This window comes from Ipomoea nil, unplaced genomic scaffold, assembly GCF_001879475.1.
Source record: "Ipomoea nil cultivar Tokyo-kokei standard unplaced genomic scaffold, Asagao_1.1 scaffold0672, whole genome shotgun sequence".
Taxonomy (NCBI): domain Eukaryota; kingdom Viridiplantae; phylum Streptophyta; class Magnoliopsida; order Solanales; family Convolvulaceae; genus Ipomoea; species Ipomoea nil.
This window is the reverse complement of record NW_017617100.1, coordinates 1,752,848-1,780,456: the sequence shown is the minus strand read 5'-3', so window position 1 is coordinate 1,780,456 and position 27,609 is coordinate 1,752,848. Positions and strand designations below refer to the sequence as shown.

At 37.5% G+C, this 27,609-nt stretch overlaps 1 protein-coding gene across 2 annotated transcripts; it reads right to left on the bottom strand.

Annotated features, from left to right (window-relative positions):
- Positions 1–1,699: 1,699 nt before the first annotated feature.
- LOC109174948 lies at positions 1,700–9,606 on the bottom strand. Of its 2 annotated transcripts, XM_019324184.1 has the most exons (9): positions 9,390–9,606; positions 9,106–9,228; positions 7,840–8,301; positions 4,964–7,239; positions 4,603–4,872; positions 4,450–4,530; positions 2,787–2,898; positions 2,628–2,694; positions 1,700–2,013 (listed from the first exon to the last, which is right to left on the bottom strand). In XM_019324184.1, the coding sequence occupies exons 2-9, from the start codon at positions 9,218–9,220 to the stop codon at positions 1,914–1,916; spliced, it is 3,483 nt and encodes a 1,160-aa protein (XP_019179729.1). In that variant the 5' UTR covers positions 9,221–9,228; positions 9,390–9,606; the 3' UTR covers positions 1,700–1,913. The 2 variants fall into 2 exon arrangements, with proteins under 2 accessions (XP_019179729.1, XP_019179730.1); XM_019324185.1 differs by lacking the exons at positions 9,106–9,228; positions 9,390–9,606 and having other exon boundaries at positions 7,880–7,967.
- Between the last annotated feature and the right edge of the window lie 18,003 nt (positions 9,607–27,609).

Below are 27,609 nucleotides of genomic sequence, written 5' to 3'. Positions count from 1 at the left end.
TCATGTCATGAATGCCTCGGGAGTCTCGATGGACACTAGCAAAGTCCAAGCTATTCTTGACTGGCCACGTCCTCAGTCCGTAAAATCTTTGCGCGGGTTCCTAGGACTGGCGGGATTCTATTGAAAATTTATAAAGGATTTTGGTGTGATAGCGGCCCCTTTGACTTTGCTGCTACGGAAAAACAATTTTTTGTGGACCAAGGACACTACAGTGGCATTCCGCACTCTTAAGATTGCTCTTACTACAACGCTAGTTTTAAGGCTTCCTGATTTCAATTTGCTGTTTGTGGTTGAATGCGATGCCTCCGGGGTCGGCATTGGCGCGGTTCTACATCAAGATAACCATCCCGTGGCGTTCTTCAGTCGTAGGCTAGCGGTCAGCCATCACAAATTGGCCTCCTACGAGCAAGAGTTAATTGGATTGTCCTAGGCCATTCGCATTGGCGGCACTACTTGTGCGGTCGCAAGTTTATCGTAAGCAAAAATCACTATAGTCTGAAATTTTTGTTGCAACAGCGCCTCACAACATCACCCCAACACCATTGGATTAGCAAACTTCTTAGCTACGACTTTGAAGTTGAACTCCGTGATGGCCGAGACTTAATACGGTAACTGATGCGCTGTCTCGCATGGATGATGATGATGCCTCTCTCCTTGCGTTTTCTGGACCTGTTTCGACTTTGTTAGACTCCATCCGAGATGAGCTCGATGAGTTAGAGGATGCGAAGGCAATGGTGCATCGTATCCACGACAGTTCGAAATGGCCACATTGGGCTATAGTCGATGGGATCATTCGCTACAAAGGTAAAATCTTTTTGTTTAAGACATCAAAGCTTATACCGCTTGTTATTACAGGGATCCATGATGTGACGCACGAATGTGCCTAGAAAACCTTGTTTGAGATCACTCGGGAATTTTTCTGGCCTAGGATGAGGCAAGCTATTCGTGAGTTCGTGCGTAACTGTCCCACCTGTTTGCAAGTGGGAGAATCTTCATCCTGTGGGTCTCCTTCAGCCGCTCCCCATTCCCTCACTTGTTTGGAGTGACATCTCGATGGACTTCATTGAAGGCCTACCTAAGGTCCAAGGGAAGTCGGTCCTTTTTTCGGTGGTCAATCGTTTGTCTAAGTATGTCCATTTTATTCCTTTCAGCCACCCATATTCTGCATCCACGGTTGCAGCCACTTTCTTTGCGAACAGCGAAACGACACTATCCCTATCCTCGTCCTATCACCAACAAACGGTTGACTACAATCTATAATCGCAAGCACAAGGATGTTGAATATGAGGTTAGCGACTGGGTTTTGCTCCGCCTCCAACCGTACAGGCAATTCTCTGTCAACAAGCTTGGGACCTTTATGTGTGCTAAGGCGGCTGTTATGGAGGGGTTGTATGTGCCAAAGGAAGCTGAAGTAGTGGGGTGTGAGAAGCTCTCAACTAGCTAAAGGAGATGGAAATGGATCACATTGAAGTCGAGATGGATGCACAGCTTGTTTATCATGCCATCTTGGCTAACTCTACTATATCTACTTTTTGTGTCATTATTGATGATGCTAAAGAAGTTGCGGCTCAATTTATTGATGTAAGTTTTCATTTTGTTAAGCAATTTGCAAATCGAACTATTCATAGTATCGCTAGAGAGGCCATTTCTATGTCAGGTTGTGAGGAATGGCATTACCATCCACTGTACTTTCTTAAGCTTTATTGAAAAGTACTCTATATAAACCCTGAGAACTTTTTATTGAAAATTTTGCTCAGGAAAAATAAACTACAGACTACACGTAGCTACATACAAGACACAAATAATTTAGCATATACAGACTCAACAATCAACACACAAAACACAAGTAAAATCTACACGGCCTATGGACAGGAAAACTCTGCACTCAAAACCTAGAATGCAAGAAATCATAATCAAGACTTTGATTTTGTCACAGGGCAATTCTGATTGTTATTCTTTTTCATCCAAACTGTTGAGCGTGTTTTCTTGAAATGGTCTGTGAATAGTTGATACCTTCAATGAAACGGAATAATATATAGTCAGACAAACATACATCAATGCAACCCCACAATCTTCAAATACAAATGTACATTCTCACATGGCATCAGTCAGTATTACAAAGTATACTGTGCACCATGTCCAGTGCATAAGACATAAAGTTATAATTAAAAGAATGCGGTTGGGGTGGGGAGATGAAAATAATCGTTACGGTTAGTGACAAATGAAACATGCACAAACTAAATCCTGGCCCAAGTAGATTTTAAATTCTAAGAGTTGACATTCTTGATGTTTGACTGAGGATACTAATGAGTAATGATCAATTGGGGTGGGGGTGGAGCCGTGGAGGGACACAAGCAAAGCATCTCTCAATAGGCAACAACAAAAGATCAAAGTGGGGGTAACCCCAACCAAGCTGGCTAAGGATACAAACTTTTAACCACAAGGTCACAAGTTCGAATCCACAACCTAGGCTAATTTACCTCCTTGTGGTCCTTTGTCGGCTAGGGTCACAAGGCAGGGTTTACTCAGTGCACCACCTCAGGTAGTGGTTGCGGGTTTCCCTCGTCACCCCAAAACACAAAACATCAAAGTACAAAAATATTGAGAAATTGAAATGGAGGAATAACCTTTCATACTCCAGTTTCTGAGTAACTATCCCATTTAGTAGAAGCTCTGAACTATAAATTGTTTTTCCTGCATTTACAAAATGATAGCTCATTATAATTCAAATATTAACTGTAAAGGGAAAGAAGATTAAGCATAAATACATGAATAAGATACCCAACCTTTCTCAAGAAAAGGCACACAGAGATCATAGTCATCTTCACAAGACAAAACTAAAATATCATCTGCCAAAGTCACATCCTTCATAGCAGATCTTCCGCATCTCTCAATTGGCTGAGAAGCATTTTGACACAGAGCATTAGATAAAGTGTGTATATATAAATATCTGTAATGCAATAAGCCCCATGACAATATGTTTTATATAGATTATGATGGATATTCAACCCATGCTAAGTAGTTAATAAATTTTCAAATTGGAATTAAAATATGTTTTATAATCACGAATTTAATTTTGGTAAAAATCAGAGAGGGGCTACATTATATATACACCAGAAATTATATAGCTCTACATTTGTTTATAGATTTGTTATACATTCGTAATAATACACAGTATATGTTCATAGTAGAATATATATTTAATAGACTTAATATTGTTTTGTTTAAAATTTAAATGGAATTAAATCATAATTTGAATGTCAATATATTGGTGGTATATTCTTTTTTATTTTGAAAAACACATCAAACATAGAATATCCCTCCTTTTTATAAAAGAATAATGAAAATTTAAATATTTACATATTATATCCATTTCTTTGAGATGTACGGAGTAAAAAATAATTTTTTGTATGAAAATATATTCAACCAAAAAGCTTTGAACAATTTAGAGAGGGTTAAAAATATTTTGTCCTAAGTTATACTATTAATACATGGCTAAACAACCAATTTGATACTTAGGAAGATATGTTATTTAGTGGTGAAAATAACATAAATAAATTGCAAGGGAGTTATCCTCAGCATTATTTATCCATATATAAATATTAATTCTCAAATATTTGGTAGGTAAACATATAGCGTGTGCCTTAATTAATTCAAGACTATAAGGCTAAGAGTGTTTTTACATTATTATCCAAAATTGGTTGACTCGGGGATTGGACTACATTAGTATATGTATATATATTAAAGCAACTAATAGAATCGTCAAAAAGTAAATAGGGAAGCTATCAACAGAACAATTCATGAGAAAAGGGGACTGTCTTCACAACTATAAGAATTTCTGTCAAGACACTCTAGATATTGTTGTGATCAGAAATCCTAAATCAAATAAAATGACAACAAGAAGACTTCATCTGATCAATTCACTGAACAAGCTTCACAGTTCAAATAATCCATCCGTTTTTAATTTACCAGCTGCGATATCAATGATAGTAACACTGTGAACTTCTCAGCTCAGATGTCCAACACAAAGCCCAAGCATGGTATTTTTGTTATCCTACACTAATATCTTGCTCTTCAGCGAATCACATAGTACTTAATAGATTAATTCATCTTCAACTGATGCATTCATAGAATTTCCATTTGTCCTATATTATTTATTAGAAAAATAGTCTAAACTGTAAATATTGAACTGATTTTCTTTATTTTGTCTAATAAAAGTCTTGTATATCGCCTAAAGTCAGAAAGTAGATATACACTGATATCCTTTCGTTCGATTGCACAGTAGTTGAGTACTCGAAGCAAAAAGGGAGACAAAGCAAGGTATCCTAATATCCAAAAACAGTTCCAAGATTAAAGATTATACAACTAAGTCAATGAAGCACATTTCAATGACCTTCTATTCAATTCTGCATTTGATACTGTAAGTGATTGGAAGGAAGAACTACATACCAAACCATGAACTGCCTTCACCAAACCTGCTAATATTTCTGTACCAGGCTTTGTATTTGGGGTGATAAAGACTCTATGTGCCTGCAAATAAATAATGAAAATGATCTTATAGTTCCTCCACTTAATCACAAAGCAAATATCCATCATCATTACCTGTAAAAGTGGATGTTGGCTTGCTCGTGCTAATGAAATTGGCATGCTAAAGCCAAACTCTTTTTCCTTTTTGGCATCTCTCAATATGTAATTCTTCTCATCTATAAGACAGCAAGCTTGTGCACAACTCTCAAGCCATAAGTGTGTCACCACTGGTTTCCCAAAAGCAATAGCTTCCAGAATATTTCTTGTGCGTACAAATTCATCTGTCACAAAATGAGTGGCATCTGACATAGAGGATCCAAGAGAAGCCCCCAAGCGAGTCAAAATCTTCAAGAAAAAAAACATTACATGGGTAAAACCAGTACAGCAAAATCGTTCAGCAGAGATAAAAACTAAAATAAAATCACTTAAATGTTACCTTCTTTTGCTGTTTGGTTATGTCTGGATCTAGGTGGCGGCTGAACAAGACTCGAACATTTGTCATTTCTCTCCGCCTCCTTGAATCTTTCACACTGGATGCTGTTGGCAGACCGACAGTATGTAATGAATTAATTTCTCTAATAAGTGATGATCCTGACATACTTCTCCTGCATGACCGTTTACGATACTCATCACCCATACATATAGGCGATGCCTCATTCCTAGGTGTCATACAATTGATAGGAGTAGTGCTTGGAGAAGCTGATGTTTTAGATTGATCCTTTGGTGATGCTTCTACTCCATTTTCTTTAATTGCATCAACAGATTTTCTTCCTTGTATGATGCTTTTTCTAGTGCATTTCTTTGAAGCCTTGGCATTGACTATATTATTTGGAATTGAAGCACCACCTATATCATCTGCAGCATCATTAATGTTAGGATCCTCTGCATGTCCATTCTCTGAACATTTGTGCATTAAATTTTCTTCAGTCAGATGCCTTCTTTTTCTTAAACTCAAATCCACAGGAGCATTCCCATTAGTAATTGTTCTGCTTGACCTTGTATTAGACTGATTATAGTTTTCTCGTGCAATTGACGCCCGTGTCCGACGACTTCTTATTCCTTTAGGATGGGCCATTTGATCACTCTTAAACATAGCTGAATCCATATTTCCAAGTTTAGTAACAAATTCATCTTTGGTGCTAGCCTTACAAGCATCATCACCTGGCAGACTTTTATCAGAAGTAAAGGCACTGTGCAGATCATTAATCTCCTCTGGAGAGCTATCTGAAGTGTTTCCAGTAAATTTTTGGTTATTTGTTACGATGCGCTGCCTGGTTCGATTAGCAACAGGTGTCAGCGAGCCAAGCTGCTCATGAAAAGGTCTTTTCTTTAAAGACCTACAACCATTTGATGGAGCACCGAGACTTCTATCAAAATCATCCGTGTTGCTAACTCTGTTAGCACTTTCTTCCTTCGATTCTTCTGTTCTATTTTTCTTTTGAGCATGTTGTAATCTAACATTTGACCTAATCCTCTTTGTTTCTAGCAATTCTCCATCACATTGCTTCTTGGAATTTTCAGAACTTTTTACTGATGTAGCAACCGTTCGCTCTGTTTTCAGGGACTGTCTTGTGGCAGGTCGAGTAGAACGGATTCTTTTCTTTGAGGAGCTTTGCCTAAGCTGTCTCTCATTATTAGCTCCACTTTTTGAAGAACCATTCTGTAAGTCTGCAGTGATGGATTGATGTTCATTCAATGAACCGCCAAAGCATAATGATTGCATAGCTTCAGCTGCCATTTGAGTATCTAAACCAACATCTGGTATGTCAGGGACATCATTGGCAGTTTTATTATCAACCACTCCATTTTCATACATATCAATCAGCTGCTTGTTAAGCTCCTTCATAAAAATATTCCTGGATTTTGGATTTTCTGACTCATTGTTCAATCTCATGATATTTGACTTCTCCCTAGAATTAGAGCGAGAAAAATCTTTCTTCTTCTTGCAAGAGTCTGGAAGCTCAACTTTGCCTACACAGTCAGTGTCAAGGCGTCTAGGCTTCCGTGGGACAGTAGAAGATTTTTTGTCAAATAAAAGACCCTTGTTCTTTTGGAAAAACTCCCCACCACCTTCATCCTCACGATTGTCATCCCAATCAAAAATGCCACCAACTTCATGTGTGCTTCTAGTGGCTCTCTGGGCCAAACTCTTTGTCCCTTTTGCACTGGGAACAGACACTGATTTTTCAACTGACTTTCCCAAGTCAATGTCTTGATCGTACTCAACTGCATTAAACTTGAGAAACCTGTCAACAATCTCAAGTGCATTAGCCTGTGATTCATCTCCAGGTTCTTGAGAACCAAGATAACTTAACCCAGCCAATGCATTTTGAGAATCAAACATCTGAGGCAAGTCTGCTCCATTTTCAGCATGATTATTCCCATCTTCTGGCTTTTCAATTTCATCTGGTGTATCCTCTGTGAAAAGTCGCCTCACAGCTGAGCTACCAAGCTTGCACCTATTTTCACTCCCTACATCTTTACTCTGTTTGGCATTATCTTCCCAACCATGTGCCTTGCTAACTTCTCTCTCCACATTTGAGAAATCTCCTGAGACAAATGGCACATCTTGCTTGGTAGTTAGCAGCTCTAACGAACCGTTACTCTTATTGGAATCACCAGTGGTTCTAATTTGAGCCATGCTCTGAGCAGCCAGACCAGAGGCCCGCATAGATGCAATACGAATAGAAGTAAAGCCTCCATGCACAGGTCCTGAAACATGTATGCATCATGCATGATAAACCTGATGATGAAATGGATTCTAATTGGCACACAAGTGCTATTTAGTGAAAACATTTGAAGGATTAAATATTCCACAGCACCATGAATAAAGGTAGATTAGATTATCTTAGATAATACTGATAGTAGAGTACTTGATTACAGACCAACTTTCCACTATTTTAATAGAATGCCTCTTATTGGACCAGTTGTAGAATATTAGTTGCATACTAATCAAACATAAGCTAGAAATATCTTCAATGTTAAAATCATAAAAATATCATGGTAAATTTAGCAAAGTAGACACACAAATGTAGTCCAAATAGAAATGCCTACTGACCATAAAGTTATGAAGCATAATGACCGGAGAAAAAATGCTGTAGCCAACCTAAGTTCAGTAGCACTAGACTATATATGATTCATATGCTTGTGTATCCAAGATACATCAAAGTGTATGTTTTAAATGAATTGTGATGCCAACTTTACCAAGAAGCACACAGAAGCAGAATACCACTTAGAATTTGAATTTGAAATGGAAAAATTAATGTTATAAATACCTAATATAAGAAATATGCTTTTATGATATAGGTTTACCTGAATGATGCTTCTCTTTGTTCAGAGCATCTGATCGTACCTTGTAACCAGAGTCAGCTTCTTCAACAAGACTAGTGTTTTGCAAGTTCAAGCCGCTCACAGACATTGCGTTGTCTTTTAAGTCATCATCAGATATCTCTTGAGTTTCATATAAAATCTCAGTTCTATCACTTCCTTCACAATCACTATCAGTTGCGACTTCAGAGTTGCACTCATCTAACAACTGAGTATGGATATACTCCACACCATCATGGTCATAAACAACTTGTGTGTCACCACCAATCTCAACTACTTGTGTTTCACCACTAATCTCAACTACCTGTGTGTCTAGTACTTGGGTCTCACCATAAAGATTTATTGGTTGAGTCTCAAAACCATCTGTACACTGAAGGAGATTATCAACAGGCAAAGTGTTTTGCATCTTTAGCCAATTATGAGCCTCCTCACCTTTGGCATCACCACCTAATCAAACAAGGGTAATTTACATGAGAATTTCATATTTTACAAATGGAAAGTTTATTATGTCCTTTAACTTTGCATTCTGAAACACTAAGCTCATAAATATTTAGCAATCTATATATAGCCGCTTGATGTCTAACAAGAACATTAAGTGCTGAAAAAAAAATGAAATGTGCTGCCTTGTAACAAAAAATTTAGAAAGGAGGTCTATTATTTAAGAAACTCAAACTTCATTCTCACTTTAGTTCCCGAAATAGAAGAATTTACCGATTCCCATTTGTAATTTCCACTCCATGAAAATAAAAAAATAAAAATTAAAAAAAAAAACATTCCTTTTCATTGGAAAAGACTGAACCTTTCGCAAGAACAGGCAAGTTGTTAGATAAAAATGACAACTTCACTATGTGAGGTATTTCCTCAAAACAGAAAATTTCACTGTTGCATTCCTCCCTCCCTTTCAAAAAAGTTCAACATTTTCTCACAAGTCACAACTCTCTATATTAAAAATAAAAAATAAAAAACCCAACTAAATCCCAATTGTCTTTCTTTCAAAAACAATTTTTAAAAATAAAAAATGGAAGATGGTGACATCACCTAAGTTTCCACTTTCAAAAAAAGAAAGAAAAAAAGACTCAATATTTTAGGGTTCTATTGACAGTAAAGATTACTCACTGATCTGGATTTACTTTGTAACGCACTCACTTTCATATCATCATTCTTATAATCAAATCCCTGACGCACATTGCCACTATCAGTGTAGTTAATTGAATTCAAAAAAACCATCTAAACTAGAGCCAAAAATCTTGCCTTTTGCGAAACATTGACTATCAACAGGCTGTGTTTCATCATCGGTCAAATTGGCATCAGAATAACTCGCATTCGGCTCGTTCCATGTATCGTTCTTTCCTCCGGGTTGAGCCATTTCAACATCTGCAATCCCCAAAAGAAGTATAACCATCAGAAATTCCCAACAACATAAACCCTAAAGATTCCAAATTGCACAATTTTTTAAAAACCATTAACAATATATATTTACTTTATATATCCAGAATCCCAAAATAAATAATTAAATCAAATCGAAATTCACTTACATAATCAGCAGAGCGAACAAGAGTAGTGTTAGAGGGTGGGGGCGTGGGGTCGGAGAGAGGGTGGGAGAAGCGAAGTAGGGTTTGAGGAAGTGGAGGGAAAATTGGAAGAATTGCAGAATTATAGTTGAGAAATTGGAGGGAAATATTTGATCCCTTTTTATGTAATCTTGTTGATTTCTCGTACTGACTTTTTCTACTGCTGTCCAGTTTATGACCCTGACTACTACCATGTTCTATCGTGGATCATGTCTGGTCCACTACGACAATATTTCATTAATTTTACTAAATGAAAATTGACGCGATGGATACTGTTCCGTTTATTCAATCCCGTTACAATCTTTTTAATTAAATATAAAAGGAAAGTCATATTTTACCACACGACATTCTTTCCAATTGCAATTCAAATGCAAAATCCCTGCAAAAATAAGTTCGCGACAGCAGCAACACAACAACGAAGAAGCATTTTTTACTCAACGACTTGCTTGTCAAAGACTTAGTGGACACATTTAGAGCATTCAAACAAACAAAAAAGGTGAATCTTCAAACATTTATTTGTTTGAAGTTCGAAATATTATGAAACTTGAAAACAACTGATAATTTCTGTACATATGACATGAAATTGAACATTAATGACATAATTTCTCCACATTGGCATGAAATTCAATATTAATAACCATTTCAATTAACTAGTAGGGTTACAGAATTTCCGCTTCTGCAATCTTAGACACTATGTAATCTAACATATAAAGCATATACCGCATATGATATTTTAAAATAAGTACATACAGAGCATGTGTATTATGTTATGAGTTATGTCTCTTCAACTATATAATTTTGTGCATTATGAATATGAATTCTGCACCTGAGTGAACAGAAATGATATTGTCGGACATAACTTTTTTTTTATACTTTTAGTCCGGTGGTGAAGCCTATGACAGGTCGGCTGTTGTTGTCATTAGTCTTGTCCACCGGTTGGGTGATTAGGCAGCTAGACGTTCATAATGCCTTCTGCTACGGAGTTCTCGGATTGGTTTATGTGTTTCTCGCTAACCTTTCAACTACTTTCAAGAATCGTGATCTCGATACTTTGACTTTTTTTCCTTGGAATTGAGACGATCCATGTGGGTGATGGTCTGCTGCTCTCTCTGCGTCACTATATGAGTGATATTTTGAAGCATGCAGGTATGGCTGACTGTAAATTGTCCCTATCTCATGTCTGATAGATAACTCCTTGGGGTAGGGATGTAAACGAGCCGAGCCGAGCCCGAGCCTGGGTAGGCTCATGCTCGTGCTCGTTAATGATAACACTTCTCGAGCTCGAGCTCGAGCTCGGCAATTGTCGAGCTGCTTGAGCTCGAGCTCGAGTTTAGGCTCGAATTTGAGGTCAATTTTGATCTCGAATTTGACATGTTTGATTTAAAATTTAAACTACTTTGTTTTATGACTTTTATCCATACATAATTATTAAAGTATTTTAATTTCACTCCCCTAATTATTATTTTTATATACTAAATATAATATAATTATATTACATATTATATATTATATAATATATTATAAGGCTCGCGAACGGCTCGTCGAGCCGCGAGCCTACAATACCTAAGCTCGGCTCGTGCTCGTTTAATCCACGAGCTGCTCGAGCTCGAGCCGAGCTCGATTTTGACCGAGTTCGAGTCGAGCGTTGACCGAACCGCTCACGAGCGACTCGCGAGCAGCTCGGCTCATTTACACCCCTACCTCGGGGTTGTATGCTGATCCGACTCAGTACCGTAGTTTGGATGGGGCCTTGCAGTATTTGACGGTCACGCACCCCGATCTCTCTTATGTAGTGAATCAGTTATGTCAATAGTCAACACATGCATGCTCCGACTGTGGCTCACTTGTCTCATATGAAGCGTGTCTTGAGGTATGTTACGAGTACTCTGCACTTTGGTCTCGGTTAAGGAAATCCCTGATGGTTAAGCTACATGTGTAACAACCCAAAATTTCATTTTATAAATCCAGTGTTAAGAAATCCCAAAGTAGCTTTTTCACTCCATTAAAAATTTTTGCGAGCAATCGGTGTTTGAATAAAATAATTTTTGTTCCATTTTAAAGTTAATTCAACACTAAAGAAATGGATTTCATTCGAAAATTCCAAAGTTTTCGGGTACTTTCTGTACCAAGATTTAAATCGAGAAATTTACCCGAGTGAGACCGGGAGAATTAAAAAGGGGATTTTGAACAAGTGTTCATCTATTTAGCTTTTGGGAAAATTCACTTCCACCCCAAAGTAATAAAGAAATATCATTTTTGGTCTATGGTTCATGATGTATGGTAAACCACAAGACATCCAAAAATCCCTTATAAAGTCATCTTTTAGCTTTGGAAAATTACCCCTTTGCCCTCAACCAATCATTGTGTATCATCCTAGGGTTTTGAACCCTATATAAACCCTTCATTCCATCACATTTTCCTGATCTCATTTTCATTGCCTCCTCCTCACTTTTGTCTGCCAACATCCAAGGAGAAAAGCTTCAACCTAGTAAGCTTGTTCATCCTCCTTTCTAGCATCATTTCTCTTTTAGTTTTCTTTAGTCTTTAAGAATATAAGCTAAGGATAGAAGGTGTGTTTGGAAGTGTAGGTGGTGAAGGAGGCTCAAGCTAGACCAAGAGGAAGAAGAGATCCAAGCAAGAAATCTAGTCTACAAGAGGTATAACCCAATGGATTCCTCTTTAGATTTGCCTCTGTGAAGCCTAGTTTTGAGTAGAAATTATGAGCTTTTGATGTGTTCATGCATAGAAATGCTTTGGTATGTGTTTATGAGTTGTTGAGATTGTTTTGGACATGTTTGGACAAGTTTTTGCAGGTGAAAAGATATATGGTGCACAACACAGTGTGCACCAGACCAGAGTGGCGGCCCTAGCCGCGGCCCATCAGAAGGGCCATCGGCTAGAGCCGTGCTACCACGGGACTAGGGCACGGCCCTAGAAGAGGGCCGTAGCCTAGTCCCGGCGTAGTAACGGGACTATAGGAGCGGACCATGAAGAGTCCCGCCCCAAGTCCCTGAGTATTGTTCTGATGAGATGTTGTGCAGTGGCCGGGCCCTTGTGGCTCAGCTACGTGTCGTTTCGGACCGAGTGTTACGGGCCCTTGTGGCTCGGCTCTTCGGGATCGTCTTGACGCACGTCTTGGCTTTGATTTGGTTGAATTTGGATTAAAATCGAGTATGCTATGAATGATTTTGTGAAGAAATGTTTCATAAAGTATATTTTGCTAAGTTATCTGTGTTTGAGAAATTGATGATTTTGTGATCAAATAAGGTTCTGATTGAGTAAAGAAGCATGATCTTTTGAGAATAGGATTTAGTATGAAAGGATGATTAAAATGTATTATTTGATCCATGAAAATAGAAGCATACTTGTTGAGTGAAATGTATAGAAATTGCTATTTTTACAAACCGAGCATGATGATATATCTTTGAATAATTTATGTTAATGTATACATGATTTAGAAGCATGTTATAGAGCATTTGACATTTTACATGAGTCATATTTCAAAAATGCATAAAGGGCCAACGTGAGTCCAAGAATACTTTCAAAAACCATACGCATGTGGTATATCATTCTTTGGTGCATTGAGAAGTAGTAGAATTGTTGCATGCATGAGATTGATGCATGAGAGATATATTTATGTAATATTTATGTCGGTGAGGTTTTGGAGGATACCGTTTGGACTATGTTACTCTCGGGAGATATTTATAGACATTGCGGTCCCAGAGTATGTAACGCGGCGTATTCCCACGTTACGAGGTTGGAAACTTCCCGCCGGGCTTGGAATCCTGGTTAGGGGGTGCGCATACTAATAGTTCGATACCTGATTCCAAAGATTTTGAACCACAAGATTGGTTCCGTAGACGGTATGAGATATTGGGTCGGAATTATGTCGTTCCCGATGGGGTAAGTCACACTTCTGTGAGACCCTAAACCGTCTACAAGTATAAGAGAAAGAAAGAGAGTCAACAGAGACTCAAGAAATAGAGTCAACAGAGACTCAAATATAAGAGTCATTATAGACTCGATAGAAAGAAAGAGAGTCAAGAGAGACTCGAGAAAGTAACAAAGAAACCTCCATAGAAAGTACTCTATTTTATATATGAGTGTATGATTATATTGCTGCACTAGATTGCATAAGAATATGAGTATATTGTTGCACGAGATTGCATAAGAATATGAGTATATTGTTGCACTAGATTGCATAAGAGTATGATTATATTGCTGCACTAGATTGCATAAGAGTATGATTATATTGTTGCACTAGATTGCATAAGAGTATGAATATGTTGTTGCACGAGATTGCATAAGAGCATGAGTATATTGTTGCACGAGATTGCATAAGAGCATGAGCATATTGTTGCACGAGATTGCATAAGAGCATGAGTATATTGTTGCACTAGATTGCATAAGAGTATGACTATATTGTTGCACTAGATTGCGTGAGAAACATGATCGTAATGTTACACATGATTGTATGCGAATAGAGTATCGTAAAAGATTGTTTAATGAGGAAACTAACTGGAGATATTCTCTTGAGCACGATTATTTTGATGTAGTAGAAGTTCTACTTAATAAGTTATGTGATAAGAGCGTGATCGCATGTGAACATCTGTTATATGATCTTTAAACATGATCCTATCTGTAAACATGAATTGCTTGATAAGCTATTTGAGAAGTCTACATGTTGATGAATATACGTGATTAGTCTTATACATATATAAGCATGTCAGTTGTTATTATAGGGTGCAAGCATCTAGAAAGAATACGATAATCTAAAGATGGTTTGAGATTAATTTATTGATATAATGATATCAAATGTTTTCCAAGTACATGCTAGAATGCTTTACAGGGTTGAGTGTGGTTATACTTAGCTTCGTGCTAACGAGTGTTTTCCTGTTTGTCTATGTGTTGCTTGCAAAACCCCTTTCAGGTGGGCCCAGTAGTGAGAGAAGATCGAGTTAGATTAGTCTCTTAGTTTGAGCTGTCTAAACTCTAGTTCTATTTATGATGTCTTTATGGATTTAGACTTATGACCCTATACTTTATGATGATGTTTGTAGACTGTTTTGGGGTGACGTATTTCCCCCTTACTTTTCAGTATTTACTTTAGTACCCAGACTTAATCGTATGTTATAGTTTTACCCCTTTTAGCTTGTGCAATCACCAAGAGTGGTGGTTGTGGCGGTGACACCCTCACTTCCTTTATCTAGTTTTCCGCTACTTAGATTATGTTAATGACTGTTTAGAGAGATAATTAAGAGTTAGGAAAGTGGGGTGTTACAACATGCCTTCTCTAACTCGGACTAGGCTGGCTCTCCTCCTGGCTGGAAGTCTACTAGTGGTTTTGTTGTGTTCTTAGGCTCCATCTTGATCTCGTGGGTATGTAAGAAGCAGCATACTGTGACTAGGTCATCCATTGAGGCTGAGTACATGGCTCTTATTGATGTCTTCGCGAAAGTGATGTGGATTGTTTCATTGTTGTGGGAGCTTCGTGTTCCTCTTGCCTCTGCGCCCAAGTTCTGGTGCTCTTGAGGCTGAGTACATGGCTCTTGTTGATGTCTTCGTGAAAGTGATTTGGATTGTTTCATTGCTGTGGGAGCTTTGCGTTCCTCTTGCCTCTGCGCCCAAGTTATGGTGTTACAACCTTGGGGTCACGTATATGTGTGCTAATCCAGTCTTTCATGCTCGTACGAAAGTGATGTGGATTGTTTAATTGCTGTGAGAGCTTGGCGTTCCTCTTGCCTCCGCGCCCAAGTTATGGTGTTACAACCTTGGGGCCACGTATATGTGTGCTAATCCAGTCTTTCATGCTCGTACGAAAGTGATGCGGATTGTTTCATTGCTGTGGGAGCTTGGCGTTCCTCTTGCCTCTGCATCCAAGTTATGGTGTTACAACCTTGGGGCCACGTATATGCGTGCTAATCCAGTCTGCATCCAAGTTATGGTGTTATAACCTTGAGGCCACGTATATGTGTGCTAATCCAGTCTTTCATGCTCGTACAAAAGTGATGTGGATTGTTTCATTGCTGTGGGAGCTTGGCATTCCTCTTGCCTTTGCGTCCAAGTAAGTTATGGTGTTACAACCTTGGGGCCACGTATATGTGTGCTAATCCAGTCTTTCATGCTCGTACCAGTCTCGTGCGTCCAAGTAAGTTATGGTGTTACAACCTTGGGGCCACGTATATGTGTGCTAATCCAGTCTTTCATGCTCATACCAGTCTCGTACCAGTGGCTTCGGTGTGTTACAACCTTGGGGCCACGTATATGTGTGATAATCCAGTCTTTCATGCTCGTACCAGTCTCTTCGGGTGCTCTGCAGTTTAGTCACGTATATGTGTCTAATCTAGTCTTTCATGCTCGTACCAGTGGCTCTGCAGTTTAATCACGTATATGTGTCTAATCCAGTCTTTAATGCTCGTACTAGTGGCTTCGGGTGCTCTGCAGTTTATCCAGTCTTTAATGCTCGTACTAGCAGTTTATCCAGTCTTTAATGCTCGTACTAGTGGCTTCGGGTGCTCTGCAGGGCTCTGCAGTTTAATCACGTATATGTGTCTAATCCAGTCTTTAATGCTCGTACTAGTGGCTTCGGGTGCTCTGCAGTTTATCTAGTCTTTAATGCTCGTACTAGCAGTTTATCCAGTCTTTAATGCTCGTACTAGTGGCTTCGGGTGCTCTGCAGTTTAATCAGCTTGCCTCTTCGGGTGCTCTGCAGTTTAATCAGCTTGCCTTTCTTCGTTACAAGTTGCATGGCTTCGGGTGCTCTGCATGTTAATCAGCTTAGGACTCTATTTTTTTTTTTTTTTAACTCTATTACAATGTAGTATCTGTTCTACATTTTCTCTATTTATTGCAGTCAAAAGAGTCAATATCCCACCACCGGGGTTCGATCATGTGACCTTCCCTCAAGGAGAGCCACAAATGTGTCATCTGAGCACAAGGTGTTTGGCTATTATGAGTCTTATATTTGTATATATTACTTGTATCCTCAGACTTGTTTCAGATTGTATAAAACATCATGTCTTCATCATTATTAATAAAAAAATTCCCTTAGCAGCCCTATATGAGAGAAACTTTATACTTTCAGTAAGTGTTAAGTGGTTGACTGGTTGCCAAATATACCAACAAAATCAAATATGACAACAAAAATATACTTGTATACAAAACGTGACAAAATTAATAATGGGAGCCAAATGTATGACATGAATAATAGTCAAAAGTTCAAAAGTGACAATACTTCATTATATATTTTACATTTATTGTTATTTATAATTTTATTTACATACCGCTATGATAATCTAGTCTTGGTTTAGTTTCATACCAATAAAAACACCACAAACATATTTTTGCATAAATTAATTAATGTTACTATATATACCAACTCAATGGATCTTGATTGAAGAACAAATGAATAGGGTTTGGTAGGCCTGTGGTCTATCTCAATCCAAAAATGAAGACAACATCTGCCATATTATGCTAAAGTTATTGTTAACCAGTATAGTACTCGTGCGATGCACGGATAATAACATATATTCAATAATTATATTATTTATTAAATTTAAATAATGTAAATAAATACTCAAAATATTATATAATATTCTAACAATATCTTATTATAATAAAGTATGTATAATACTTATATAAAAATTTTCTTTTATAATGACTTAGTGTTTGGGATTAATTTTTTTTTTTTTTAAAAAGGACCATATACCCATCACTTGTCAAACTACAAAAATACCATGGGCATACAAAGAGAACTATACCAAAAATATTACAAAGGTTGAACCTAATTTGTAGGTATTTATAAGCAAGCTAAGGGACATCTAAAAGCTAGAGTGCAAAGTGACTTTGCAAGACATAAATTTTGAATTTGAAAATTTTAAATAAATGTAGTCAGCACAACAAATAATGTATTTGGCTGCCCAGAAGTATTAGAATTTGCATATACTAAACTATTACACTAAATATAATGTAATATTAGTAAGTGCAGGCTATGTGTATTGTTGAAGGTGTTCAAGATAATATATTTTTTTAGTAAATGCAGGCTATGCGTGTTGCTTCCATGGTGGACTAGGGTCACATTCCATGGTGGATCTTGGTCCAAAACGACATCGTTTTATATCAAAATGTCAATTAGTACATCATATTTAACAACATTATCATAGACTATGTTCATAATATTTGTTCTATATGTCCATAAATCAAACTTTAGTGTCAACAAACACAAAACTAAATATACATTATATGCATTTTCATTTATCTATAGTTGGTTCATAATATTCATTCTATATGTTCATAAAAATAAAGCTTAATGTTCATAGACAGTATACTATGAACGCATCATGTTTAGTAATATTCATTGTGCAGTGTGCTATACTCATAATATTTGTTATATATGTCTATAAACATAAACATTAAAGTTCATGAACACCAAACTAAATATACATCATATGTATTTACATTCACTCTAGTAGGTTCATAATGTTCATAAAATCAAAGTTTAATGTATAGAAATATTACTATAGACGCAATATGTTTAATAACATTCATCACGTACTATGTCAATAATATTTAGAAAAAATTTCACTTTTGGTCCCTTGACAATAATACATGAATCACATTTGGTCATTGACTATTAAAATTTTCTAATTAGGTGCATGACTATGTAATTTGTATCACATTTGGTCTTGCCGTCCAATTTTCTAGCTAACTATTGCCAGAAGTGCTGCATTTGCTTCTTCCGGAATGACCACTTATGGAAGGAGCACTGCATGCATTTACTTATTCCGGAAGGAGCACTTCCGACAATAGTTGGCCGAAAATTACATAGTCATCATGCACCTAATTAGAAAATTTTAATTGTTAAGGACCAAATGCGATTCATGTATAATAGTCAGTGGACTAAAAGTGAAATTTATTATAATATTTATTCTATATGTCTATAAACATAAGTTGTAATATCCAAAAATCCTAAACTAAATGCACATATACATTTCTATTCATTTTATAGTAGGTGCATAATGTTTTTCTGAGTATTCAGTTTATAGTAGGTGCATAATATTATTTCTATATGTTAATAAAAACAAAGCTTAAAGAGTTAATGTATATAAATATTACACTAAAGTAATGACTTTATGTACCTATAGATTTATTTAAAAATTTTAAAATAAAATATATCAATATGGATGTCATTCAAAAGATCTTAATTAGAGTTTTTTAATGATATATTTTTTATACATTAATTGTATTTTTACAAAAAGAAAAAAGAAAAACAAACTCAAGTTAAAATTAACATAAAATTACCCCTATAAAAAAAGGTGTAATTAATTTTAATTTTAAATATAATTGATATTACAGAAATGTCCCTACGTTTTGGAGGGAAACCTTTCCAGGTAGAAGATAAAAGATATATAGATATAGATATAGATATAGATTGTGTTTTTTTTTTTTTATTTTAAGAAAAAAAAAATGTTGTCATTATAGACCTATGCCGATGGCAAAATTTTTTGTGGATTATCATTAATACAAGATATATTTTTAATATACTAAAACTCTAAAAGTACATTATTTGTATATTGAATGTACATTATTTGATAAGATACAAAATAATGTATTTTAAGTATACAAATAATGTACTTTTAGTATTAAGAATGTACTTTTTATTTGTAGTCCACACAGCTGTGTGGATCATAGTCTATGAAATAATGATTGTATGTCAATTGTCGAGTCTGGGCTTCCCCTTCTTAGGATTGGAATTATACTTTTTTTTTTAACACTCTCTTAGTTGAGCAGGTCACATAAGATTTTTTTAGTATAGTTTGCACATGATTATACAAGAACAATATTTACTAAGGGTGTGTTTGGTTCGCACACGGGAATCGAAATCAGAATGAGTATCAAATACTTGGTAATGGTAATAGGTTTTGATTGAAAGTATTTTGCATGTTTGGTAGTAGGCTGTGATGGAGAAAGGCAGGGAGACTTAGTGAGAGAGGTTTCATTGTAACAGATTGTATTAAAGCTTGCCTTTGAAGAAGATTACATGCAGAGTATATAAGGTGATGACTAGAGAAAAAGAAAGGGCGCCAATGGCGGTTACAACAAACCAAAATATGAAAGGTCCAGAGTCCCTTTGGTACCCTATCCTCCTACACAATCAGCTGTGTCACCCTTATTCTTTAATAACCCCCCCCCCCCCCCCCCCTTAAGCTGGAGCATGCAAATCTTGTATGCCTAGCTTATATTTGAAGACCTGGAAATGCGAGGTAAGAAGAGGTTTAGTGAAGCCATCAGCGATTTGATTTGAGAAGGTCACAGAGAGCAGCTTGATCAAGCCTTGATTGAGCTTCTCCCGAACTATGTGACAGTCGATGTCAATGTGTTTTGTACGCTCATGAAACACGTGATTTTCAGCAATGGCTACTACAGATTTGTTATCACAGAACACAATTGCCGGTTTGGCCATTTCAACTTGCAGATCTTGAAGCAAATATGTAAGCCACTGGACCTCACACACCGTGGCTGCTAGAGCTCGGTATTCGGCTTCAGAGGACGAGCGTGATACGGTTGCCTGTTTCTTGGACCTCCATGAAACCAGCGCAGAGCCAAGGAATACACAGTAGCCTGTGATAGATTTTCGAGTTTCAAATCATGTAGCCCAATCCGAGTCTGAGAACACTTTTTGCTGTAGATTGGTGTTCGCTGGATAAAAAAGGCCTTGACCAGGTGATCCTTTGATGTATCTCAACACTCTGTGTGCAGCAGTTAAATGTGTATCTGTGGGAGCATCGATAAATTGGCTTAGCTGTTGTACCTCATACGTGATGTCAGGTCTTGTTGCCGTGAGATATAGGAGTCTTCCCACTAGTCTCCTATAATTACTGATGTCTGTGAGTGGATTGCCATCTTGGTGGACTAATTTTAAACCTGGTACCATCGGTGTGTTGGCAGGTTTACTTCCAAGAAAACTGAATTCCTCCAAGATGTCAAGGGCGTATTTTCGCTGACATAGATTTAAGCCATCTGCTCTTCTATTTGCCTCGATTCCCAGAAAATATCCCAAGGGTCCCAAGTCCTTGATTTTAAAGGCTTTGTCTAGGAATGATTTGAGACTTTGAATTAAATCCATGCTAGCACTTGCGACAAGAATATCGTCCACATACACAAGCAGGGCAACGAAGCTGGCGTTGTCCCCCCTAGTGAACAGAGACGGATCAGAAGTAGATTGTTTGAAGCTGGCTTGGACAACTGTAGCACTCAGTTTCGCATTCCACTGGCGACTGGCTTGTTTGAGGTCATATAAATACCTCAAAAGTTTGCAAACTTGGTTTGGTCTATCGCTTTGAAACCTGGGGGGCAGCACCATGTATACCTCCTCATTTAAATCCCCATGAAGGAATGCGTTGTCGATATCCATTTGATGAATGTACCATCCTTTAGAAACAGCCACAATTAGGAATGTGCGAATGGTGGTAATTCTCGCCACCGGGGAAAAAATCTCAAGATAATCCACACCAAGTTGTTGCGTATAGCCCTTTGCCACAAGCCTCGCCTTGTACCTTTCGACAGAGCCATCGGCTTTAAGCTTGATTTTATAGATCCATTTGCATCCTATAGGGACTTTTCCCTGAGGTAGGTCTGCTAGTTCCCAAGTTTTATTATCTTATAGCACAGTGATTTCTGCATTCATGGCCTTCTTCCAACCCTCATCTATGATGGCTTGCTTGTATGTCCTTAGCTCGTTGATGCCTGTAACAGCCATAGAAAAGTGTCAATGTGATGGTATGAGTGTGTCATATGACACTACCTTTGACAAGGAATGGGGGGATGTTCTGCCTGCCAAAACAACATCACAATAATAATCCTGCAATTTGCTTGGTACGTGCCTTTGTCTGTTTGATCTCCAGGGCTGAGTAGGAGTGTCAATATGAGGCATGTCCTCGTTGCCTTCACTGATACTGCATGTTTCACTGTTACCCGTGTGCTGTGGTGAAGAACTCACAGGATTTGAGTGATTCTCGCTGTGGTGACTGCCAAAGTTGGGAGACTGGCTGCATGTATGTGGCGGATGGTGGCTGATATTAGGAGCCTGAAAATTGAACTCCTCACAGTTAGTATAAGGGATAATAGGTAAGGGAGGACCGGATGGTGGCTCATCAGTGATTTGTTGATCCATCTCAACCAAGGGAAATTGCTTCTCATAGAATACCACATCTCGCGAGATGAATGTGGACTTATCATGCAGACCATACAACAAATATCCTTTGATGTTGGCAGGTATTCCAATAAAAATACATTTCCTGCTGCGTGCGGCCATCTTGTGATGTGAATGAGGTAGCATCGAGGCATAGCACAAACAGCCAAATACTCTAAGATTACTGAGTTTGGGAACTTCCCCAAAGAGTTTGTGATAGGGGCTTGCCCATTCCAGAATCGGTGATGGAAGGCGATTAATAAGGAAAGCAGCATGTAGGACGCACTGCCCCCAAAACTCAAGGGGTAAACCAGGTTGGAATCGGAGAGCTCTTGCTACATTCAATACATGTTGATGTTTACGTTCCACCATCGCATTTTGTTGTGGTGTATTTACACAAGATTTCTGATGTACTATACCATTCTCAGCAAAGAAATCCAACATATGAAACTCCACACCGTTGCCACTACGAATTGTTTTGATAGGTACTCCAAATTGTGTATAAACAAATTTTTGAAACTTTCCAATCAATTCTTGAGCCTTAGATTTGTTTCGCATTAAATGAATCCATGTATATCTTGAATGATCATCAACTATGGTCAAGAAATACCTCTCCCCACCCAACGACTTAACCAAAAACGGTCCCCATATATCAACATACATCAACTCAAAGCATATATTAGATACTGTATTACTCAACGGGAAGGGAGATCGCTTATGTTTGGCAAAATGGCAAGCATCACAAGCAAAATTCTTTGTATGAGAGGCATTATTAATATCATTTAAGAGATGCATTTTATCATGGGAAAGTGTCTCAACCTTTGGTGCCAAACCTCAGCACTACAACTCATAGTAACATGTTTACAAAAACTGAGATGGTTGCTTGGTGATTGAAGCATCAGATAGAGGCCATTTTCTTGCCTAGCAAAAACAATTGTCTTCCCACGATTCCCTTGAAGAAGACATTGATCAGAAGAGAATGTCAACATGTATGGTGAGTTTTGAAGCAATTTACTAACAGATATAATGTTGAACTTAAATGAAGGGATGTGTGGGGCATTTCTTAACCACAGATCATCACCAAATTTTATGTTGCCCACATGTTCAACTGTGACATGCTTTCCATTAGGAAGATTAACAACTGTCCCCTCAACAACATGATAATCATCAAATAATTCAATAGAGCAGATTATGTGGTTAGTAGCCTCGGAGTCCAGGATCCAATCAGATGAGGCTAACGTAATAGAATTAATATGTGTAGGGATAGTGTACTTGCCTTCACCTAGTTATTCTGAGTTGCTGAATTTTAGAGCAAGGGAAACAGCGGCTGTGGTTGGGGACGGACTCTGTTTGGTTTTGAAGGAGAGCAATAAGTTTCTGGAGTTGTTCGGAGCTCATACTGCCCTCATTGCTTGCTGTGGCTGCTACAACTTGTTGTTTTCCCCTCGATTTGTAACCTGGGATCCAACCGGGTGGATATCCATGCTTTTTGTATCATTTCTCAACCGTATGCCCAGTCATGCAGTAGTAAGTGCATTTTGCTATTTTGTTTCCGCCATTTGCATTGGAATTCTTCCGGTTATTGTAATAATTGACTGCTGCAACAACGTCTGCTGTAGGGGATTGATCAATCTGGACTGAGTTGGCATGATTGAGTTCCAATCCATTCAGATTCAGACCAGCAATATTCAACTGCCTCTCGAATTTTTCCGCCATAAAGAAGGCTTTATGTATGTCCGGTAATGGATCCAGAACCAGGACACCTGATTTGAGAGAGTTGTATTCTTCATTTAGGCTTTGGAGGAATCTGATTATTTGGTCCACTTCACGCTCACGTCTGATTTCATCCACAAGATCATAAGCGCACTGGGGACGCACTTGCAGACAGGTAAAGGTCTTAATTCATTCATCTGTTCCCACAATGTTCTGCAACGTGTATAGTAGTCATTTATTGTGAGGCATCCTTGCTTTAGTGTGTAGATCTCACTTTGGAGAATTGAAATCTGATGCGAATCTCTTTGAGAAAATCTTCATTTAAAGTCGTTCCACACCTCCTATGCCTTATGTATGTACATAATGCTTTGAGCTATGGAAGGGTGAACAGACTTTTAAATCCATGAACAGATCATAAGGTTACACCGTCTCCAGGAGGCGTATTGAGGATGTGTCCTATCCGGTTCGGTGATGCCTCCATCGACCACACTCCATTTGTTCTTCACTTGCAAGGCAACGCGCATGGAGATGCTCCATGAACCGTAATTGGCGCTGCCTGTGAGTGGCGGACTGACGAGAATCGCATTCGGATTCTCATTAGTGTTGAGATATAGATGATCTCTATATCCTCTGCATTATTTCTCCTCTGTGGAGATAAGCTCCTTTGCGGACTACTGATAGGCGATTGATCAATCTGCGTTGTCGAAGCTGCTGGCTGGTTCGTCTCTCCGGCGCCGGTGACTGCGGTGGCGTAGCTACCTTTCCCGTGCTCTAATACCATGATGGAGAAAGGCAGGGAGGCAGGGAGGCTTAGTGAGAGAGAGGTGAGAGAGGTTTCATTGTAACAAATTGCATTAAAGCTTGCCTTTGAAGAAGATTACATGCAGAGTATATAAGGTGATGACCAGAGAAGGAGAAAGGCCGCCAATGGCGTTTACAACAAACCAAAATATGAAAGGTCCCGGGAGTCCCTTTGGTAGCCTATCCTCCTACACAATCAGCTGTGTCACCCTTATTCTTTAATAGGGTGGAATGTGAATGATTATCAATATTGTTATTTGATTATGTATGAGGAGGAGTAATGGAATGAAATCTTTATTTTATTAGGGAATGTGGTTTTCAATTAAGGGGGTAATCAAAACCCATAATAGTGTTCTAAAATCCTGTCAACCATACAATAATAATGAGTTTTATACCCATTTCTAATAACTAAACCTATCAACCAAACACACTCTAAATGTTAAAATGTACACTCTCAAATAGTAATGATAGATTTTCTTAATAGTTGACAAAAGAAAAAAAGAAGAAGAGGGAATTGTACTTTTTGAAGTAAAAAGATGTTATCATCAGTATAGGTATGTGCCAACCCTAAGCCCCCCCTTCCCAGATCGAAATTACGCTTTCTAAAAGAAAAATTGTTGTTGTTTCCTAGTTTCTTAGTTTCAACACACATGCCAGGTTCTCTAGCCTTATGTATACCTTTTCATATAAGAGGTTTTCATCATATTGTCACTTAAAAATAAGATTAAATGTAGCCTTATGCAGGGCGTTTCAATAAAAATTGAGGCCCTGTGCAATATCTTAATTTTAGACCTTTTTTTTTCAATTAATTTATATATATAAATAATAATTGTTCAAAAAGTTGTATCAAAATATAAATATTGTATAAAAAATACATCTAAAATTTTATTTAAAAAGTGACATGTACCGTGCACATTTAGACGCAAAATGTCTATCAAACTTTCGATATCAACTTCTTCCAAAAGCTCATTTTCAATGGAGATTAAAACTATTCCATTGAGTTTCTCTTGCAACATACTTGCAGTAATTGAGATAGTCAATAATATTCGATATGCAATAGTAGTATTTGGAACATAACCCATCTGTCTCAATGAATTCAATATACTCACTGCCCCTATCTTTTCTTTCAATAAAATCTCTCTAAACAATTTTAGCTCAATATACAATTCATTTCCATCAATATCACCACAGTATTCATTGAGATTTGGAAATTGAATTAAAAAATAAAAATAATGGTAATTGCTAATTAGTAGAAGGTTCCGGTCGAAGATGCTAATTGTTATTTGAGATTTTAAATTGGGAATTGACATTCTTGATTTACAATGGTACTTGTCAATTGAGATTTAAGAGTTGGGAACTGCCAAAAGTAGGAAAGAGAATCAAGGTATTAGAAACACATACACACACATGATGGATTTAATTACTCGGGGTAGACCCGAATCACCAAATTCAATAAATGATAAATAGGAAAAGGCACCAAGGTATATGCCGCGGGGACAACTTTTGTATTAATAATCTTTTGTAGGGGAATTACAAGGAGTGTAATAGTGAGATAAAGTGTAGATGTCCTAACAAGACAAGGAGATGTCTTTTTATACTAGATAATTCTCCCAACCGCCCCATGAGAATAGGGTGGGCGGTTGGATCCCGGTTGACCTAGTCACGCGGGCACGCCTGAGGCCCAGGACGGCCTACCCACGTGGCGGTCCCCACGGGCTACTCCGTCTGGCCAAAGTCGACCTCAACCGGGGTCGACCCCAACCGAGGCCGACCTCAATCGAGGTCGACCCCAACCGAGGCCGACCCCAACCGAGGCCGACGCCGACGCCGAGGCCAACCCCAACCGAGGCCGACGTCGAGGTCGACCCCAATTGAGGCCGACGTTGGGGTCTACCTCGGCCCCAACTGGGAACGCCCAAGTTCCCTCTTATCGCACCGCGACCACCTCGGGTCGATTTGTCCCGAGTCTCTTCTCTTAATATATCCATCAACACATATACTTTTTTGGGCGAATTTTTAAAAGAACTGTCAATTTGGCACAATTTCACCATATCACAAATTGACACAATCTCCCTAGAACACACACACACACATATATATTTTTTTGGAGATTTTTAAAATAATTATCAATTGGACACAATTTCACCATATAACAAATTGGCACAATCTCCCTACACAGCCTGAAATCTTATATATTATATATACATATATATTCTTCTAAAAGGCTGAATCCACCTATCATGTGAACATTGATCTACGATATATTAACATTAGGAACAAGTCTGTGCGAACTCGAAGCCTTCCTTCCTCAAACCAAGGCTAGCCTAATATTGACTAGGTTAATCCTAGTTCTGAGCCTCATGTGATCAATTTTTTCGGACTTAATATCTAACAATGATGCATTATATTGTAGCAGTTAAATAATAAAAAATTCTACTAAATCTACTAATTAAATTACTTTACTAAATCAAGTAATTGAAGCAATCAATAATTGTATTGTAATTGACAATTGTATTGTATGTTTAGTCAAGTTTGTAAAATAATATAGTCATCTAGAAGTATATCTTAAATATAGTTTTTATTTTTTATTTTTTATTATTTATTTATTTATTTTTTATTTTTTTGAAAATCAACAACGAGATATATATTAAATTAGACCAAAAAGAAAATGAAGGGGAATAGACTCCCAACTCATACGACTAGACTAAGAGTCAACCGTTTTAACCAATGTATGAGTGATCTGGTTCACTGATCTAGAAACAAACTAAAAAATACAACAATAATAAATAGTTAGACCAAGTAATTGTATTATACGTCAATTAATCAAGAAACGAGAGTGGTATGAGTAATGATTGTTTGGCCTGGCCTTCTGAAATCGACAAAATATACCATGGACTAGGATCTACCTTGCATTGTAGACTCTAATTCAAAAATAATCTTTAGACTGTATTTATAGTTGACATATTTTGTACCTGAAGTTAATAATTTTTGTATTTGTTGTAGCTATCATATTATGTGTCAACAATCATCAAGTTAAATTATGTATCCATAGTTGACACATTTTGTACATAGTTTATGTACTTGTAGCTATCATATTATGTGTTAGCAATTATTAAGTCAGATTCTGTATCTATAGTCAACACATTCCGTACTTGCAGTTGATAGTTTCTGTACATGTAACTATCATATTATGCGGCAGCAATTGTCAAGTTATTTATTTACATGTACAGAAACTGTTAACTTTAAATACAAAATGTGTAAACTGAAAGTATAGAATTTTCGTATCCGAGTTCACAATGCAATATGAATTATGGTCCATGGTATAACAATGGTAAAAAATATACACCATAGTGCTAATTAAAATTTATAAACTATCGGTTTTCAAAAAAGAAAAATTATAAACTATCAACCTTATTCATCATATGGAGCAACCAAATTAAATTAAACCATCCCGAATGGGGACAAATTAAAGAACATACC

What these genes read in the sequence shown, in the direction of transcription:
- LOC109174948 (XM_019324184.1), bottom strand. Translation starts at nt 9,220, where the DNA reads ATGGCTCAACCCGGAGGAAAGAACGATACATGGAACGAGCCGAATGCG. An exon ending in TAGTCAATGTTTCGCAAAAG is followed by an intron (nt 8,302 to 9,105) that starts GCAAGATTTTTG and finishes TTGTTTGATTAG; the next exon opens with GTGGTGATGCCAAAGGTGAG. An exon ending in CAAAGAGAAGCATCATTCAG is followed by an intron (nt 7,240 to 7,839) that starts GTAAACCTATAT and finishes TACATGTTTCAG; the next exon opens with GACCTGTGCATGGAGGCTTT.